The sequence below is a fragment of the Neopsephotus bourkii genome, unplaced genomic scaffold (assembly GCF_033783945.1).
Source record: "Neopsephotus bourkii isolate Nb327-2 ecotype Australia unplaced genomic scaffold, CSIRO-AGI_Nbou_v1 NB_1171, whole genome shotgun sequence".
NCBI classification, from domain to species: domain Eukaryota; kingdom Metazoa; phylum Chordata; class Aves; order Psittaciformes; family Psittacidae; genus Neopsephotus; species Neopsephotus bourkii.
The window spans coordinates 174,803-195,790 of NW_026901656.1; the positions used below are offsets into that span (position 1 = coordinate 174,803).

Sequence of the window (20,988 nt, forward strand, 5' to 3'; positions counted from 1 at the left end):
AATTCATGCTCTTGAACTTGATTACTGGACATTCCTCAAAGGACCATGTTTTGCAATGTGCAAGGACACAATGGACTTCTAGATAGTGCTTGCACAATTACTTGTATAACAAGTTTTCCAAAGGCTTATGACCTGTTTCTGCCTCAGTCCATTTCTACAATTTCACATCACAGACAAGTTGCTTACATATTTTTCAGGCAAAACTTTGCTTTGCCGTGTTTCAAATCACTCCTTCAGAAACACATACTAGTGAATAAACATGTTATGAAGACTTACCCTCAGCCTCCCCAGTTTTTCAGTAACAGTGATTCTCTGAACCTCTCTTGTGACCAACTTTTGGTCTCTTGTCAATCATCTAATTGTCAGTTTATTTAAAAGTAGAATTTTTCTGAAGTCCCCAGGAGATCTATAAAATTCAGTAAAATACAGAATCCTGAAATACTTTACTCAGTCTGCCTCTCCCTTATTTTCTGGGGATGGATGAAAATTCAGTACACTATAAAATGCGTTCTTGCTTAACAGCTGGTACTACTCAGTTTTTCTGGCATATTTTTTTTTAACCACTATGTGCCATCTCCTTTGGCATGAAGCAGAAGGGTTTACAGTATCTCTAAATGGGCTACATGTTGTTTTAATCTGAAATTTTTTACCTTTTTTAATATATATATTTATTTTTCACAAGACTTTTGTTAGGATTTTCCAGTGTCCTTGCTTCATTAGTAATGACACTGGATGTACTGAAAGCATGCTAAGGCATGTGAAAAACGATGAGGTGGTTAGTGGCATGGCTTCACTAAGGGGAAATCCTGCCTGACCAATGTGGTGGCCTTCTATAATGGGGCTACAGAACTGATGGACAGGGGTAGAGCAGTTGATGTCATCTACCTGGATTTATGCAAAGCGTTCGACACTGTCCCACATGACATCCTTGTCTCTAAATTGGAGAGACATCAATTTGATAGGTGGACCACTCGGTGGATAAAGAACTGGCTGGATGGCCGCACACAAAGAGTTGTGGTCAATGGCCCAATGTCCAGCTGGAGACAAGTAAAGAGTGGTGCCCCTCAGGGATCAGTGTCGGGACCGGTCTTATTCATCATCTTTGTCTTGGACATGGACAGTGATATGGAGTGCGCCTTCAGCAAGTTTGCCAATGACACCAAGCTGTGTGGGTCAGTTGATACACTGGAGGAAAGAAATGCCATCCAGAGGGACCTTGACACGCTTGTGAGGTGGGCTGATGCCACCCTCATGAAGTTTAACCATGACAACTGCAAGGGCCTACACCTGGGTCGAGGCAATCCCAGGCACAGCTACAGGCTGGGCAGAGAAGAGATTCAGAGCAGCCCTGTGGAGAAGGACTTGGGGGTGTTGGTCAATGAGAAACTGAACATGAGCTGGCTTCAGTGTGCACTTGCAGCCCAGAAACCAGCTGTATCCTGGGTGCATCAAAAGGCGTGTGACCAGCAGGTCAAAGGAGGTGATCCTGCCCCTCTACAGAATCCCCACTTGGAGTCTGATTGCAGTTCTGGTGTCCTCAACATAAAAAGGACATGGATCTGTTGGAACAAGTCCAGAGGAGAGTCATGAGAATAATCAGGGGACTGGAGCATCTCCATGAAGATAGGCTGAGAAAGTTGCAGCTGTTGAGCCTGGAGAAGAGAAAGCTGCATGGATACCTCATAGCAGACTTCCAGTATCTGAAGGGGGCCTACAAGGATGCTGGGGAGGGACTCTTCATTAGGGACTGTAATGATAGGACCAAGGGGTAATGGGTTTAAACTCAAACAGGGGAAATTTACATTGGGTATAAGGAAGAAGTTCTTTACTGTGAGAGTGGTGAGGTGCTGGAATTGGTTGCCCAGGGAAATTGTGAATGCTCCATCCCTGGCAGTGTTCAGGACCAGGTTGGACAAGGCCTTGGGTGGCATGGTTTAGTGTGAGGTGTCATGCCCATAGCAGGGGGGTTGGAACTTGATGATCTTAAGGTCCTTTCCAACCCTAACTATGATTCTCTGATTCACTGCACGCACGAATGGATGACTGTAAGACAGAGCCCTGCTCTGTTTCTGTGTAATCTGGAACATAATGCTTTGAGTACATATTGGGTGTTGAGACATACTACATACAATTTTTTAGATTTATTTATATGTATGCTTATTAACCATTCTATAAAATGCAAAACTAGCAGTCAAAAAAATACAGAAGGCTTCTGTTAAGCCAAACTGTAGCTTTTCCTCTGCAAACACATCCTTTCATGCTGATGTCCACCTAAACTGTTATGGCTGAATAGTGGGTATATTTATTAGTTGTATGTAGACTGCTTAATATGTAATCATCCTCTATTTGCTCAAATGTCTTAGGGTGCTTTAAAGTTAACAATCGGTGTCTACTGTCGTACAGGAGTCGCTTGTACTGGCAAACCATGACAGTTTGTCTAGATCTGTGTCTTGTGGGTATCTTATACTTTGGAGTTTGTCTTTAATAATCCTGTCCCATTGAGCAACTTACGTTACATACAAAAAATGTTTTCTTTCTATTTGTAAAATGTTAATATATAACTGCTATGCAGGTGAGGAATGCCATTGAAAGAATATGGGTCAGTTTCTTGTTTCATCATTTCAGGTTAACTGACCTGTACTTTTTCAGATGTAGCAAAAGAAGGTTTTTAAGAGATTCTATTTTGTCTCCTTTATTGGTATAGTTTTTTTGGAAGAAGGGGCAGGAGTTATTTTTATGAAGGGTTGCAATTAGATTGTTAATCTTTTCAGGTATGCTTACTCTGACTTCCTACAATACATGTGTTTTCGCATTCTCTTTTTGTTCACTTATTTCTGGTGTTGGAAAACAATGCTGTTTGAGAAACTTGTTTGTTGAATTTGTTGAGACATGGAAAACATGTTCTGCTTCATTCATTACCAGAACTCTTCTGTTACTACTCATGAATATTTCACTCCTGTATTAGTTTTGGCACTTTATGTGCCACTCATACATGGCCAGTGTTACTCCTGTCCATGGAAGTGGCACTTCCAAAATAATAACTTGGCACCTGTATAATATCACATTGTTTGTGTTGGGACTGTTTCACTTGGTGTTCCAGTTGCCTCCATGCTTAACACAAAACAAATCTTGCCTCAGGATTTGTTTCCTCTCATTTGCTATCTCTGGCGCGGAATGTATTCAAAATTAAGTTCACTACTTTTCATTACTTCTGTTCTTCCACTTCTTTTAGTGCTTTTTCATAACACACTTTCAAATAGCCTTACAGATATGCACTGTTCTTGGTATTGCTGTATTTACTCCTTGTAGTAAACCAATCTTGACTTGACTACCAGCTTTTTTGAAGATTACTGCTAAGATTACTGCTGCCTAATGTCAGTTTTTTCATTAGGAAAATGCAACCTACCCAAATGTAAATTTCAACACCCCCTCCCCCCCCTTTTTTTTCATAGGGACCTTTGTTACCATTTTGTAGTGTCCATGCTTCATTAATTATGACATTGGATGTGCTGCATGCAGAAACTGATGACTTCACCCCCTCTAGTTGCAATGCTCCCAGAGAAATTTGGAAGTGCTATAGTTAAGTGACTCCATTTTCATCCCAAAGTCTGTTTTCTTCTCATACCATTCAATGCAGTTGTGCTAAGAATCTGGCCTCTGTTTTTTGGCATCAGTCACTTTACAAAGATCTGCAGCTGTCAGAAAGTGATACTTTGGTCCAAAGCAGGTGTCTACCCATGTACTCCAGAATGGTCCAACAAGGAAATGCGCATAGCTTGTTTTCTTTGGTTTCAGTCTTTTGCTGAAGAATCCATGGGAATTTTGCTGCCGAGCTCAGTAAGAGAAGTATGTGGGCCCCATTTTGTTTCTTTTGTGAGCTGATGACGTGCCTGTATTTCGCTCACCCAGGTGAACATGCCTACAAATGTTCCTCCTGCTCATTTTCCACCATGACAATCAGCCAGCTGAAAGAGCACTCCTTGAAAGTGCATGGGAAAGCACTGACCCTTCCAAGACCCCGCATTGTCAACCTTGCAGCCTCACACGCCCATCACACCTCCAAGAACCACACTCCAGCTGAAGAAGTGGAGGACTCTAATGGTAAGAGGTGCCTCAAAGAAAGAATGTAATTGTCTAAGGTGCCACTTAATACTTTTATTAAAAAAATAAAAAAATAAAATGCAACAGGCAGCTTGCCGAAAAAAACAAATTCATTTGATCATCAAGAAAAAAGAGAAGGTCCATCAAAACCAAGAGTAAACATGGTATCGTAGGCAGTGACATGCTTTAGAACCTCACCAGTTCATTCTGCTTGTCAACTTGTCCTGTCACCAGTTGACTTCGAAATATATCAGTACTGGCTCTGCTTCTTGGCAGATTTAAATTAGAGAAAATTTTCAAAGGCAGAATTTCTGTTGATAGCCAGTGGGAAAGGGATCATCTAATTCCATCCATGTTCCTGAAAAACACCCCTTTATTTTATTAGTAGAGTACTTCAATGAAACCACATGATTAAGCTTAAATCATTAACATGTAATGACAGTAAAAGTAATCATTCTCCTTGTCCTTGTTACGGAGGACACCAGAAGTGCCTTCAGATATTAATCTGCGTCTGCAAGAAGGAGAATCTCAGAACCGTTTTTTTTTCCCATGTTCTCTTTGAAAGCTGTTAATCTCCTTGTTCTGGTGGGTTATGCAGAAAATACTTGGAACACAGCAGAAGGAAGGGACACTGTTAACAGTGAAAATGCAGACTCATAGAAAAGGTGTTGCATGGTATCACAGCAAGCTTTATGCCTTTTTAAGTGATAGCTTATTAGACACGTTTTGTGTGGTGTTTTCTGCCAGTTAAGAGCTAGTCTTTGAGGAAGAAACTTCCTGGATGAGTTGCATTGACATAGGAGGAGAATGTAGGTGACTATAAATAAAAGGTTCAGACCCGCAGATGTTCAAGACACTGGGATAGATGGAGCGCATATTATAGGAAGGAAAAGAAATACCTTTTTTCTTGAACTTTGGAAGGTTCTTAAGTTTTTTCATTGCTGCTATTTTGCTTAGGTTACTGACAAACCGAGAATGGGGGAGGTAAAAACTATCAGTAATCATTTTGTAGCATTTTTGGTCTCGCATCTTCCTTTCTTTCCCTTCTCACCAGAAAATGTGTGAATTGAGAAAGAGTAAAAGATAAGAAATAAGTTTAGAAAACAGGAGGAAGTTATTTAGGGAAAAAAAAGTCAGCATAGAAATACTTTATTGAAGAAAAAGAGACGTGAATAATATTTTTGTGGTTTAGCAAGTCATTTCTGGGGTCAGAATTAGAATCTTATGAAAAGATTTTGACCAGCTGCTCTCACACTACCTTTTGTCAAAGGGTTGTCTGGAACAGTACAATGAAGACTTACTAACTGAGCTTTTATTTTTGCTAATGCTAGCTTTAACTAATCCAGCAAGCGCTGTACCTCTTGTGATGTATTTTGCTGCTTTTTCATGGCTTTTTTTCTTTAAAAAATGCTCCATTATTGGCTAAGAAGTAGAGAATAATTCTCAAGGGCTGTCCTAGTCTTTCTGAGTGTTGGCAATCTTTTAACACCAATAATTTGTTAAAAGGTACATTTTATTTTTTTTTTTTTTTTGTTATCCCAGAATCTCAAAGTCGTGGGTAATAGAGTTGAAATTCAAGTGCACATCTCTATAGAAGATAATTTTACAGCCTTTAAGGAACTCTTCCTAAAAATGCATAAAATGATGACTGTTAACAAAAACATTTCATGAGATTGACTCTGTTACCTAGATCTGTATTGCAACCCCAAAGCCAAGGCAGAAATTGTCCTAGTTAGCTTGATCATCTTTAAACAGGTTTAATAGTTAAGTCACTTCGACAATAATAGAAGCCACCCACTGGGGAGCTAGTCAGAAGACTACAGGTGTTATGATAATCGTGTTAACATTTTCAGCCTTACTTAAGGAAGTAATAACCTTTTTTAAGTAATCATTTTACATTAGGAAGTTGGCCATAAGTCAGGTTAATGATTGGTGTGCTTGTGACATTACTTATTTTTGGGTTTTAGAAGGGAATAAATCAATGTCTCTGTGGCTTAGGTGTGCAAGTTGCAGGTGATGTGTAGGACTAGATAAAAAACTGGTCTCAATACCAGAAAATGCAGGTTTTTGTGATGGGCACAATTATGTCCAGCCTGGAGTCAATAATAAGTGGGGCTCACGATGTAGCATGCCTGTTTTTTTTGCATGTGTTAGTGTGTACAGATAACCTTAAGCGAGGGCTGTGATCGAGTTAATTCACTGGGGATGCAAAACTGAATTAGGGCTGTGGTGAAACACAGACAAATGGTTGTGTTATATTTTTCTGAATTTGATTTTTAGGTTGGTAGGTACGCAGCAGGCTAGTATAACTGAAATGGTTGCACAAGGGTTCTGTTCTTGTCTGTGGATGAACATTGTGGTTGGAGGAGGAAATAGAGCAGGATGACTTGGGGGAGTTTTGAGGAGCTAGAACTCATCTTGCCAATTGTCGAGCCCTGTAAAAAGGGAGAAATGAGAAAAGGGTACTGAATTGTAATAGGGAATGAACGCCTGAATGGAACTGTTCTGGCACAACAGCCCAGTGGAACTTCTGCTGATGTTTTTTTTCCCTGCAGAAAACGTTTCCTAAGGGGCCTTTCTTAGAATATTTCTTTTGTTCTTTTAGATTGATCCATTTGTTACAAGATGCAAATACATTTAAATTTTTGTGAGTCATATCTTTTCATTCTGTGTTGGTAGCAGCAAGCATATCTGAAGTTTTCAACTGTGTATCCTGGAGATGTTTTGGTTGCTTGATATACTTTCATGGAAGTGAAGTTAAAGAGGAGTGCGTGCTAAACATTTAGGTGGGCCCATCCCTGGCACTTACATTGTTGTTAGAAAGCAAAATACCTGTGCTTGTATGTATGCCTCTCTGTCCTGGGTTCACCACGATACTCTGTCAGCACAGTAGTGTGAGGTATTTGTGTCGGTTCCTGTGAGTCAGCAGAGAAAGCCTTTTTACAGAGACATCATTGGAAAATGCTGCTTTTTGTATCATACCTCTCTTCGAGTGTTAGGTGATATTTGGCAAGTAAGAAACCCATTTTCAGTATCCTAATGTAATTAGGAACCCATATCCTAACATAATTAGAGTCAAAGCACTTGTTTTTTGAGGGGGTGATGATGATGTCTTTTTGGGGGGTGTTTTACAAACAGCCACATAAAACAGTGAATGTTAATCACAAATGCAACTTTTCTCTTTTTTGCATATCACAAGGCACTGAATGTTTTGTGATGTTCGACTGTTATTGAAATGATAAGGCTGTCATTGTGGTATAATGTTCTTTTTTTGTCCCAGTAGCTTACAGGTATTTTTCTTCTTGCAAGAAAAAAATGGTGGTGTTTGACTGTTTATTAACATTTGTGTGGTTGGCTTGTTTGTCTGTTTGGATTTACTTACTTATTTTCCCTTTACATTGAAATGTGGCTTAACACTTTTGATAATTTACTTATACAGTAAAAATACAGTGTAAATTGAAAAATCACAAACTGCTAGAAAGATTGGGTGAATCCCTTAACAAGGTGTCCTTTCACAGTCTTTATGAGAATCAGAACTTATATTCATGTTAATCTCTGCCCAGAAAGGCTTTATGGATTGATTTACTGATGATACTATCATTCCGTGGGCCAGTATGTGTCACAGATAAGGGTTTCCAGTGTTGTGTTGTGCGGGGTCAGCTCTGTACCTGATGACTTGAGTGCAAGGCAGTGGAATTCTACAATCCATTGTCTAGGCATAACATAAGAAGACTACTGTCTCTTCCAGCAAGGAGGAGTTGGAAGCAAAGTGAAGACACAAAGCTTACATGACTGAACACTAGAAAACAGGAATAGAAGCAACAGTCATTGCCTGCAAAGCGATCAGCTAAGGAGAGAAAGCACATGGCCACAGACACTGTGTTTGTGTAATTCCTGGCGTTACATGTTTGATTGTATCCAAGGCATGTGAAGGTGGTGGACTGCCTTCCTCTTGTAAACTTAGAAATCTAGGAGTGCAACCTGTCATCATATAGTCCATGAAGCAGAACGACTCAGTAGATTAACTGTTTCATGTTATGAATTCACCCTTAGCAAAAACATCTTGGAAGTGTGTAAAATACTTGCCCTAAGCTACTATGGCTAGTACTACTGCTTTTTTTGAGTCGCTCTTTATTTTGTGAAAATAATCCCTTTGGCCTAACTGTATTGTAGAGCAAAGTACTATTCTTTAGTCATACGGCTGGCAGATTTGAAGCCTCGTAAAACTGTTTGATCATGACTGTGTGCAGTAATTCAAAATAATAGTTTTTTAATGTTACTGATTAAGGTTATTGAATTGTCAAAACACTAAAGTGCAAGTGATAGATTAGACAGACCTGGATGTGGTTTTTAATGCCTTCTCAGTCATGCTGCTATTGTACAAGTTCATTTCTTTTTAGTGGTAACCAGTTCCTGAAATGTAGAAAGCAGCACACTTTGTGTGTGCCCTTGAAGCTCAGTAATGCTTTTCACTGTTGTGCAAACCAAACGGGATCTATTATTAATACCAGCACACATCACAAAACACACGCAGGGTCAGAACTAGAAGATTTCTTGAGTTTCCCAGTACATGGTATGTCAACATCCTCATTAAATTTAATTACTTGCAGCAGCAAGTGTTTTGAAAACTGCTAAGTGAAACACCCATTGCCCTGTTCCAGCTTTTTCTGAACTTTAGCCTTTGCCAGTGGAAAAGAACTTTGCCTCATGTAGAGACTGAAATATAAATATATCTGCTTGCTTTGCCAGAGTCAGGCTGGATACAGAACTGCTTGATTAAGTCTTGTTTTCTGGGACTGTTGTTGAAGAACTGTAAATCCCTTCCCATTTCTGTACACTTTGAAAAAGTGGGTAATGCATAATCGTGATGTGTCTCTTCTGTACTGCTTGACAGATGAAATCCTGAGGGGTACAGAGGGCCTTTAGCAGGTTTGCTAAAGCAATTGCATGTAGTAGCAGAATGAGATGAGAACAGAGAGACGCAATGAGCCTTTTCAACAAAATCTTCTCAGCTGATGCCAATGAGGCAGGATTGTTAAAGTGATCCACACGTCTCCCTCTTCTTTCCGCCTTTCAGAAGAGAATCAAGCTTTCCATATGCTCAGACACACTACCCCTGATTTATTTATTTTTAATCCATACTATAGTTTGTGGCTGAATTGTTTATTTCTATTCATCTACACTGTTGTTCTCGATTAAGGGATATTTTTCTAACCTTCCAACCAGGGCAGAAAATTCCTAAGGCTGTCCTCTCCACCTTTGGTGCTGGTTCTTTCTCACTATTGTTACTGTGTCTTAGTGTGTTAGGACTGCTAATGTCTGGGGAAGACCACAGGGGTCAGAATCCTCACAGTTCAGAAATCTTGTATTGGAGCAGAATATATTTAGTTTGGGGTTTGAGCTTTTTTCAGGGAGTGGGGTTTGGACCCCACTCTTCCGAAGTTTGAGACCCTTTTGTTTGGATGGCTTTTGACTGGGGAGGCAAAGTTGCGACTGCAGGGCAAATTCAGGCAAACCTTTGATCACTAGTTACGTTAATTGCAAGGTGAGTTGGAAGGATGCAAGACTGTGATCTGCACACTGAAGAACAAAAGATGCTTCTGCTTTTGTAGTTATAGTCAGGCTGCAAAAGCTGTCTGCTTGTCCTGCCCATTTTCCTGGTTTTGTGCCCCTTAGTAGCGATGCTGCCTGCTCACTTTGAAGCATTAGATTAACCCTTCTTCCTTGCAGGCTGCTTTTTTTCTCCCCATCTGTGTTCCTTCCTTCTTTAACCTAGACCAAGTTTCTGCTTTCCCCTCAGATTTTGCCAATCTTTCCTTATCACAGTGGCCAGACTGCCTGCCAGTGCTTGTTAAAACTCTCTGGTATTTGTTGATGTGTCTTACTTCTTGTGGTCAGTGTTAAACTAATTATCAGATGTTGGATCAGATGGGAACTTTTCTCCTGCATCAGATTGGCAGGGACTGGTGGAACAAGTGCAGGGCTTGTTCACCTCCAAGTTTACTGAACAAACTCCCCACTGTTTCAAGGACCTTGGGCACTGGGGATGACCTTGCTGTCTGCAGCAGTCTTCCACTGGTGTATACTTGTTTGGCTTCTGGCCTTTTCCTGCATCATGTTGAGAAGAGTTTTGTGGCTAGTAGAACAGAAGGGGATGTTTATTCTGTCATTGGCTGTGCTTGGGTGGGAGGGGTGGAGGGGGGTGTCAGCTTGCTATTCATTGTGCTTTCTTCTGCTCCTGAGTTCTTTGTGCTTGAACTGAATGGGTAAATGCAAAATTGAGATTCAACAGGATGGAGACAGGAACTCATGCAGGTGGGAGAAGGTTGCTGTCAGTCTTTGTATGGATTTGGCCAGCCTGCTCTGATAGGATTGCTGTGATACTGAAAGACTTGCCTAGGGTGCAGAGAAGACAGGATAAGTTGTTTGGTAGATCAAGTAATAAATGAAGGAAGAAACATCTTCTGGATTCCTTCTGGGCAGATGGGAATGATCTGATTGCATCCACAGGGGAAAGAAAGAAGCATATCTAGACTCCTGTTGATTTTTTACCTGAGGTGTTTACTTTGGGCTCTGATTTTTGTGTGCAGTACAGGGAATGAAGTGGTAGTGATGCTCTCTTAGCTGTCACGTACTACTGCTGTCCCTAGAATTTGTGATCACTCTATACAGATAAAAAGGATTCTATTGCTGTAAAGGGATACACAGTAGGGCTCGACCAGTGTTGTGCAAGAGAGCATTTCTGCAGGCTATTGTTCCCACATGTCAGTAGCCTTCTTATATAAGCTAACTGATATTCTCCCTGTCCCCTGAGTCTCAGTTACTTTCTACTGATCTAAAACCTGCTAGAGGGATTTGGTGCTTGATGAAGAGGTAAAATCTCTTTGCTCATTTTAGCCCTGTTGAAATGGACATATGTCGTCATCATAGTTGATGGCCTAAAGTTTGATGTTTAAGTAGCTGGTTATATTTCTTCTTTAAGGGACATTGTTGCTACATTTTGGTACCAGTGCTTAAAAATAGTGCCCAAATTGATCTCTGTTCAGAGCCGACAATAGAGATGAGGTCTTTCTGTTGGCAGTGGTAATAATAAGAAGGAGAAGGAGGAGGAAGAGAAGGATGATGTCAAGGTGAATGCTGGATATCTCCAGAACAAACTGCAAGTTCCTGAGCTCTGTGATTAGAATGGATCCTCAGTACCCATATATCGCCACTGAAATTTTAGGGCCAGTTTTGAAGCAGAATGCAAAAGTGTAGCACTTGCTAAAGCTGTATTTATTTACCCTATTCATTTCAAGCTTAGAGACAAGTGAACATTTAGGTAACAGCAACTTATTTGTGGCTGTGTGTGTTCATTAATACAAAATACGTCAAAGGCTGGAGCAATAGAGAAATAAATGTGAAGTGCTCCCGAAAAATTAACTGCCCTTAAAAATGTGAAAGAAATCGGGGAGCATGGCAGCAGATTAACAGCTTGCAATGCCACAGAAGGCAGTGGGTAAACAGAGGTGAAATAACGTGAAAGCCAGAGCCAGGGGAACATGATACACTTCTATGCATCGTCTTTGTATTGTAAGGAAAAACAGCAATGGGCAAAGCAACCTGTGGGGTTAGAAACCTTTGGTGGCTTGGCACTGATGTTGCAAAGGTTGCAAGTTGTAGAGCCAGCTACTGAAAGCCCAATTTATACTGAGAGTGTTGTGTGCAGTCTAAACGTGACTAATAAGTGGCCCAGTCACCTAAAGAACTTCAGGAAAGCTAAACTTAGTTTAAGGCAGGCAAAAAATTTATTGTGGCAGGACAGATGAAAAGAAGGGGTAACTAAAAATTAAATGGCCATATAATGTAGTGTTTCTCACCCCCTAAAAACCAACACTTCCAAATCACAGTATTAGCAGAGCAGGGTAATTGGGCAGTGTTCATGACCATGTTTTCCTGTCTTGAAAGCTAATGCTAATAAGAATTCTTGGTAGTGTTAGATACTCAAAACCAGGAAGGGATGGGAAGCTCTTTGACTGATACTTCTGATAGAGGTAATATAGTATAACTTATTTCACCAATTATGTCACTTCTTCCTAAGTCTTATACAATTCATACTGATTTCCTTTGCATCATCTTACAGAGTATTATAGCCACTCCTTGATCTCAGCTGTGAAGATTCTTCAGTAAGCATCAGTATGAGACTTTCTCTGTGTAATAGAATTAGGATGATAAAATTATTATTTTCTTCTTCAGTGAAATTTATGTAGCTTTGAAATTAGTGTTGATGTTAGTACGAAAGTACTAAGTACAAAGTGCTGAGAGAGTGCTGAGGCACTGGCACAGGCCGCCCAGAGAAGCTGTGGCTGCCCCATCCCTGTTTAAAGTTCAGGTTGGACAGGGATTTGAGTAACCTCATCTAGTATGAGGTGTTCCTGTCCATGGAAGGGGGTGTGAAACTACATGATTTTTAACATTCTTTCAAACCCAAACCGTTCTATGATTCTATGAAACAGCTGCACAGTGGAAATGACATCCTATGTCAGTTCCATTCAGAGATAGGTGTGCACATAACTCAAAAGGGAATTCAAAGTTATTAAAAAACATGGATATAGTTTCTCACCTCTTTTGAATAAAAAAGATTGCATAGTCCGCGTATCTTTCTGGTTGCCCTCTTCTGAGCGTTAGACACACAGGTAACATCTTGCTCATAAAAGCTAGTCCAAAATGATCTAAAAAGTGGCCTTTACAGATAATGCTGAAATAAATACCTCCAGCAAGGTTTTTAGATTGTGGGATTATTTGGTTGGTTAGTTGGTTGGTTGATTGGTGTAAATCCTTTGAATGGCAATTTTATTCTAGGGCTTTATTTCCTCTGTGATTAATCTTTTCCATTGTCTTTTGCAGTGCATGAGCAAGTCACAAAGTTTGTTTCAGTTACATCTCATTCACAGTGTCCTAGGTTCTTCAGTAGAAATCAGAATTTAAGTAAAGGAGTAGGTTCATATTCTGTTTTTAAACATGCAACGAATAAAACTTCCTTGTACTGTGTCTTTCCCTAAGCTTCTTCCTGAGTGTTTTGTTGCATCCCTCTGAATCCTAGCTGCTTCTGTCTTCCCCTCCCCTCAGCTTAATTTATTGCCAGAACATTTCACCCTCCCACATAATATGTTCCTTCCAGGTCAGTGCTGCATGGCATAAAGTGAACAAATGTGTATAGTCTTGACAATCTTTGTATGACACCCTGCTTTGCCACCTTCCCACTTTTCAAGCTGTCGCCATTCATGACTACATGCTATCCTAAACTCAATGAGTTGGTAATTTTGAGTCCCATTGAATTTGAGAAGCAGTTATGTTCCTAAATCTTGTAGATTCCACTCTTAGTCTTATCTTACATCTTTAAAAGTAATAATTATTATTAGTTCATTCCTCTGTGGTTATGGCCATATATTTTGTGTTTGATATTTTTTAGTATAGTATCACATCTTGATTTGGTTTTACAAATTTGTTTCTCTCCAGAAGAAACAATTTGTCTTCTTCTTTTCTTAATTCCTTGGAATTTTTCTGTCATTCTTTGTATAAATCTTATCTTTATGTGAATGAATTAGGAGAAAATTAAATATAATTCCAAATATTTTCTTACTAGTCTTCTCTTTTTCTCACACATTCATAATGTCTTAGGCCTGTACGATTGCTACATTCCCTTCCCCCTCTCCTCACCAAGGCATTTTTGAGCTTTTTATTTATTTATTTATTTATTTTAATATTCTCTTTGGTTTTTTCTAATCTTAGGAGTCAGGCATCCCCATTCCTGACTTCATTTGTCACACAAATGCTCTTGTCTTTTGACTGTGATTGATATTTCTGTGTGGATGTACAGGAAAGTGTGGTGTCTTCGTTTTTATCACCCACTGCCTCCTTCTGCTTATTGAGCTGTTCATTTATTAGTAGTTTGCGTATGCAATAAGCTTGCTTTCCAGTGTACTTGAATAGTTGTTTTTGTGAACCGCGTTTCTCCCTCCATCCTTACCCCTCATTATACAGGCTTTCAAATACCTCTATTAGATGTGTTCTGATCACTCTAAAAGGATGAGACAATGGTTTGATTTCTTTCTTTCAATCGGTAGTTTTGCCTCTGGTGTGTGAACTGCTGCTCAGTGTCTCTTACTTAGACATGTCCGGATGTACTTCTTATCTTCTTCAGATGTCTTCTTTTAATGTTTTCTGTTGCGTATATGTTCATTGATAACTCTGAAAATACCTACAAATAACTAAAGCATTTGATTTCTGAGTAAATTCATGTATCCACATCAGAATCTTTAATGATTTTTTTTCCTTCTGAAAAGATCCCAAGTTTTTCTTCTTTTAGATATCTGAAACCTGTTACATTCTGCAGAGCATCCGTGAAAACTTGGATTTTCATTTTTGCATCTGTGGTGGGTTTTCATTGCACATTTTTTCCCCAGTGTATGACCCCAGGGTACTAAGGTGTGTGGCAAGCTACATTTTCATGGTTACATTGCATTGCATTGCATTGTAGTGGGGACTGTGAATGCTCTTTTGGATGAAGTAGTAACTTCCAGTATTGTTGACAGACTCATTGTGCCAGGTTTTATGTCTGTACTCTGAATAAAGTTTTCAGTGTGGCAACATCACTTACCAGCCATTTGTGTGTTTTAGACACTCTGGAAATGCTGTCTTTCTTCACCCCGTGCAGAGGCACTATGAGACTTATTATCAGTATGCAGTAGTAATTTAGATAGGGCTGTGTGGGTAAGTCACCATGTGGACAGTTATTTCTACTGCTTTCCTTTCAGCTGGTCATTTGGATATGAGAATGCTGTTGTATATTGAGCATAGATACTGTGTTTTTTTTAGATCTATAGGTGGTGGGAGATATTACTACTTGCTAGCCTTGTTATTCTTCCTCTGCAGGTAGTCTGTAGGTAGATGTTTTATGTGAAATCCCAAAACTGAGATTTGCAGCATCGATGCTGTTCTTCCAGGCTTTACTACATCACTTACTGTAGGTGTCCTACCTCTTGTATGAGATCATTCCATGCTGTTACCTTGCTTTTGAATAGCATTCATTTTTCATTCATTTTGGGTAAAATTACTTCTAAAAATGGATCTTAGTCTTTTTCTTGTGGGCTTTTTTTTTTTTTTTTTTGCTGTTGTTTTGTTTTAAATTAGTCAGGGTAAGTATTCTGATTTTTTTACTTGCATTGCATTTATGAACATAGTTTTTTTCTTGTGGTATCTCAAGACTGTTAAAAAAAAGCATTTTTATTTCTTAAAATGTAATTGGTACTTCCTGGTGTTTCGTTTTTTCTTAATTTTCTTCACCTTTGTGTTTTCTTGTTTTACATTGCTTGACATAAATTCTCCTAACTCTTTCCTTTGCTTATTTTAAAGTCTTTCTTCTGATTTCTGATTTTGAAGTAGGCTTCTAAGGCCATTTTACTTTTTTCAGACATGGATATTTAGACCCCATTCCTGCTCCAGGCTAAGGTTGCTGACACTTTCCTAGAGTGCTCCCAGCTGCCTATGCTTGGGGTGCAGGAAAAAGACTGAGCTAGAACTTGCATTGTGTACAGCCGTGACTCAGTTGTTGATCAGTTCTGAGGGGAAAGGTCTGCTCTCTTCCTCCTTCTTTCCTACTTACATTCAGGCATCCTGTTGTTACAGCAACCGCACCAAAAAGTGTCCAGCAGTTTGGTGCACAGCAGCTCAAGGTTTGTGTAAGTGCCAAGGCTCTTAAAATACTCAGTCAACAGCAACATACAAACTCAGCCTAGCACTGAAGTATGTGCAGAGCCATTTGAAACTTCAGCCTGCTCTTTCAGCAGAACAGAGAAGTGCCCATGTAGAAGTTTAAGGCAGCACTGTTGCTCCTTGGCTGTGAATTTGTCTCCCTAGTCCTTCTCTTAGGTACTGCTTTTGAAAAATAAAAACTCCAAAATGTCAACCCCATCATCTGTTTCTTAATTTCTGGCAGCGCATTCTGTTCTGCGTGCTAAAATGCACATTTGGACGCAAACTCAAGTCAGTAGCTATCTTTCCACTGCCTTCACTGGTTTTAGAGGGGGCATGAAAAAGTGTGGTTCACAGAAGTTGATGGAAAACCTCCCATGCCTTTAGTCAGCTTTGGATTCTGTCCGAAGTATTCCTGGTGAAGCTGGGTTGCACCTGCGTATTAGGGTAGCTGTCTGGCAAACTGATTCCCAGAAACCAACAGAAGCCCTATACACATGTGTTAATCCCGGGTGGTTTTCTTCAGGAAGTGCTAAATCTTGCACTCCAGAAGGACTGCAAAATAATGAAAGCATTTGGCAGGGGAAAAGGGGAAGAATACACAGGCAGAAGTAGGGACATGCTTGCAACCATTGTTTTGAGTGTAAGACTTTCTGTATAAGCTCTTCAGATGACTTTTCACAATTAACTATCTTAATTGTAATGGAGAAATGTACTAAAAATTCTAAGGCAACCAGCATGAATCCTGGTTGAAAGAAAGTAAGAATTCAGATGTTAAAGGTAGAATTTGCTTCTGTCTATTCCTGATGACAAGGAAAGCTACTTCGTGTGCTTTGTTTTTGTCTGTGGGAATAGACATGTAGCTGTCTCCTTTTGCAATTTTCACATACTGTTTCTATAGAAGTGTGTAACTATCTGAACATTTGAAAGCTGGAATAATAAACACCAGGTAACAGGAGAAGTGAGAAAACCTGAAGTATGGTAGATCTTCCTATCAACAAGTAAACCTGCTTGTTCTGAAAATAATTTTTAGACCTGTAACTTTCTTAGCAATGGGCATCACTGAAATTTTGGCTAGGAACCTTGATGATGTGATGGAAATTTTTGATCCCTTCTTCCTGAGAAAAGAAACAGTAAGCTACAAAGTAGACTTTAATCAGTGTCCCAAATAAATTTTACTAGTTCATATACAAAACATACCGTTTCCGTTGCTATGAGCTTCTTTTAGGTTGTCCTGCCCTTGTCAGGAAATCTAACAGTGTTTTGAGCTTTTAGAAGCATGGAACCTGGTAGCCCAGACATCAGGCTGCAGACATACATGTCAGCAAATCTGCTCTGAACCATGTATCATTAGGCTTCAAGGTCCTGTTCTAAAAGAGGGTGAATGCACAGTTGCTGCCTTAGAGGGAGAAGAGACTTCTGCATCTCCTCAGGCTTGTCCAGTGCCAAAGTAAAGTAAGCGGGGATCTTGTTTCAAACACAAGAAAAAGAAAGCCTCATCATTTGAACAGGTGGAGCTCACTGTGAGCCCTCATGGTGAGCAAACCTGCTGTAGGAGTGATGCACAAGAGGTGATAAATGCTGCATTGTAATCCAGCCTCGGTTTATAGGAGAAAAAAACCCTATTTCATTCATTTTATCAAAATCTTTCATGTCTCTGCCTTTGTCTTTGCTTCATCGCACCAGGTGATGAAGCCAGGGGAGCCCAGAGACATTTATCTCCTGCCCGAGTTTTGTTTGTGTGTTTGGGTTTGGTTTGGTTTGTTGTTGTTTTTAGTTTGTTTTCAATTCTTCAGTCATATATAGCCCCCTTCTGTGGTGGTGAGAAAAGAATTCAATTTTTTTACTCATGAAGACAGGTGGAGAAGTCCCCACACTGAGTGCTATATAGCCCTGGCTGCCTTTTGTGTCTCTGTACTAATTGGTTAGAATGGATGGTGTTAAGTTCCCACAAGTATGTCTGCTAGAGAATTCCTACATATATTGCCTTGGGGAATTAAGCTTTGGAAAATGTAGTACCCATCAAAGCAGAAGGTGGCTTGTACAGTTTGTATCCCAACTCCCCCAAACTCCCCTTGTTCCACCCACCCCCCACTTTCTTACAGAAAGCTTAAGAAAAGAGCCTTTTGTCTTCTTTTCAGGAAAGTTACACTGAAATTCATCTGTGCTTTATTTGTCTGCTTTCATTTGTGCCATTCATTGGCAGCTGTGGGTTTTATAGGACAAAGCAGATGAATTCCTAACCTCCACATTCGAGCAATGTGTTGGGAAAGGTTCAACACCACCCTCCCCCCTCCTTTTCTGGGGGGGGGGAGTGGGGAGGATCCAACTTAAATATTATAGCTTTCAGTTTCAGTACTGAGACATCCCTGGAGTGTGCTTCTCTACATGCCATTAAAGTGGCAGTTTTGCTGGATTGTAAGAGTGGTACATCTATACAGACACATCTATGTAAAGGGATCTCATGCTCAGTATGGCAAAAATTAGCATCTCCTAGGGAAATGTGGTTTAGAAGTTTGCTTTATGGGATTTTATGATTAAATATTTTTTTTTCCAATAATAGCTTCATTTCAAACCTCATCAGTTAGTAGAACTTGAATTTGCCTTTTGTAGACTCTTCAAATGTGATACAGTAAAATTGTATGATTTCTCTAAAGCTAATTTTTGATGTGGGATTCTTAAATAAGTGCATGAATGAGTAAGGAAGAGTACCCTTTTTTTTATCTCTGGTCTAATTTATGTACCAAACACATAAACACCTGGCAGCATGATTAACATGCTTTACCTTCACAAATTAAAAGTGTCTTAAACCCAGACTTCTTTTTTAGAGTCCTAATTTAGGTCTGTCATTCCTTTCCTCCCCAAATCAGATCTAAAAAGCGTAATTTATACTCATCACAATTTAAATTGTAGAATACAGATCAGATAAGATTAAGGAGTGCCACTCCTCCTTTTCTTAATCCCTTCAGAAAGCTTTTGACAGATCTAATAACCAACATCTTCATCAACTCCCTCTAAGAGCCAATAGGTGCTGGAGCAGGCCTTAAATCTTTTTAGTTTTGTTGATCCACCAGGAATAACAAATTCCTTCTGTTTCTCTACAGACTCTTCGTACTCTGAGCCTCCTGATGTTCAGCAGCAGTTGAACCACTACCAGTCTGCAGCTTTGGCCAGGAACAACAACAACATCAGCCCAATCCCACTTTCTGGAAGTGCTGCAGGATTGGACAAAACAGAAGCCATCCTTAACTGTGAATTTTGTGAATTCTCCTCGGGTTATATACAGAGCATTCGGCGTCACTACCGTGACAAGCATGGAGGGAAAAAACTCTTCAAGTGCAAAGATTGTTCCTTTTATACAGGCTTTAAGTAAGTACTGTGCAAAACAGATAAACTGAACTCAAAAGGGGTTTTTAGCACTTGAAAAGACTTCTGAGGTCTTTGAGAGCTGACTATAGCTATAACAGTAACATGACCACTGCAGACCAGGGAAAGGAGCATAGGAAATGCCATGCCAGATCACAGCAGCATCCATGTAATCCATTTTCCTCTCTCCTACAACAGCTGGTACCATCTGCTGCAGACGAAAGCAGAGCAAGTCCTTGCAGTAGGATTTAGAATCACTGAAATAGAATCATTTAGGTTGAAAAAGACCTTTAAGATTATAAACTCCAACCGTTAGCTTATCATTGCCAAGTCGATGTCCCTAAGCACCACATCTACACATCTTTTAAATACCTCCAGGGACGGTGACTCAACCACTTTCCTGGGCAACTTGTTCCAATGCATGACAATCCTTTTGATGAAGAAATTTTTCCTAATATTTAATCTCAGTCTTCTCTGGTGCAGATTGAGGCCATTTTATTTCATAGTATCTCTTGTTACTTGGGAGAAGAGACTGACTCCCACCTCACTGCAACCTCCTTTCAGGTAGCTGCAGAGAGAGATAAGGTCTTCACTGATCCTCCTTTCCTTCAGACTAAACAACCTCAGTTCCCTCAGGTGATCTTCATCATACTTGTGCTCCAGACCCTTCATCAGCTTTGTGGCTCTTTCCTGGACAGGCTCCAGCTCATCAATGTCCCTCTTGTCGTGAGGGGCCCAGAACTAAGCACAGGATTTGAGGTGCAGCCTCACCACTGCAAGTACAGGGGGATGATCACTGCCCTGGCCCTGCTGGCCACACTATTGCTGATACAGGCCAGGATGCCATTGGCCTTCTTGGCTGCCTGGGCACAAGCTGGCTCATGTTCAGCTCCATCAATCAGCACCCCAAGTGCTTTTCCATTGAGCAGCTTTCCAGCCACTGTTAGAATCATAGAATAGAATCTTAAAATATTTAGGGTTGGAAAGCACCTTAAGATCATCAAGTTCCAACCCCCCTGCCATGGGTAGGGACACCTCACACTAAGCCATGTTACCCAAGGCCTCGTCCAACCTGGCCTTGAACACTGCCAGGGATGGAGTATTCACAGCTTCCTTCGGCAACCCATTCCAGTGCCTCACCACCCTCACAGTAAAGAACTTCTTCCTTATATCCAATCTAAACTTCCCCTGTTTAAGTTTAAACCTGTTGCCCCTTGTCCTGTCACCACAGTCCCTAATGAAGAGTCCCTCCCCAGCATCCTTGTAGGCCCCCTTCAGATACTGGAAGGCTGCTATGAGGTCTCCATGCAGCTTTCTCTTCTCCAGGCTGAACAGCCCCAACTTTCTCAGCCTGTCTTCATACAGGAGGTGCTCCAGTCCCCTGATCATCCTCATGGCCCTCCTCTGAACTTGTTCCAAGAGTTCCATGTCCTTTTTATGTTGAGGACACCAGAACTGCACACAGTACTCCAGTTGAGGTCTCATGAGAGCAGAGTAGAGGGGCAGGATCACCTCATTCAACCTGCTGGTTGATGCAGCCCAGGATACGGTTGGCTTTCTGGGCTGCAAGTGCACACTGAAGCCAGCTCATGTTAAGTTTCTCATTGACCAGCACCCCCAAGTCCTTCTCCACAGGGCTGCTCTGAATCTCTTCTGTGCCCAACCTGTAGCTGTGTCTGGGATTGCTCCAACCCAGGTGTAGGACCTTGCACTTGTCATGGCTAAACTTCACAAGGCTGGCATCAGCCCACTTCACAAGCATGTCAAGGTTCCTCTGGATGGCGTTCC

General features: G+C 40.5%; 1 protein-coding gene across 6 annotated transcripts in view; it reads left to right on the forward strand.

Moving 5' to 3' along the window:
* Positions 1–20,988, forward strand: part of ZNF462 (zinc finger protein 462) — a 95,173-nt gene that overhangs the window by 54,322 nt on the left and 19,863 nt on the right. For 4 of the 6 annotated variants that reach the window (XM_061363673.1, XM_061363675.1, XM_061363676.1 and 1 more), the window contains exons 7-8: positions 3,910–4,101; positions 18,939–19,203. In XM_061363673.1, the coding sequence (XP_061219657.1) occupies positions 3,910–4,101; positions 18,939–19,203 (457 nt within the window). The remainder of the gene's footprint in view (positions 1–3,909; positions 4,102–18,938; positions 19,204–20,988) is intronic. The other 2 variants (XM_061363678.1, XM_061363677.1) reach the window with 1 other exon arrangement.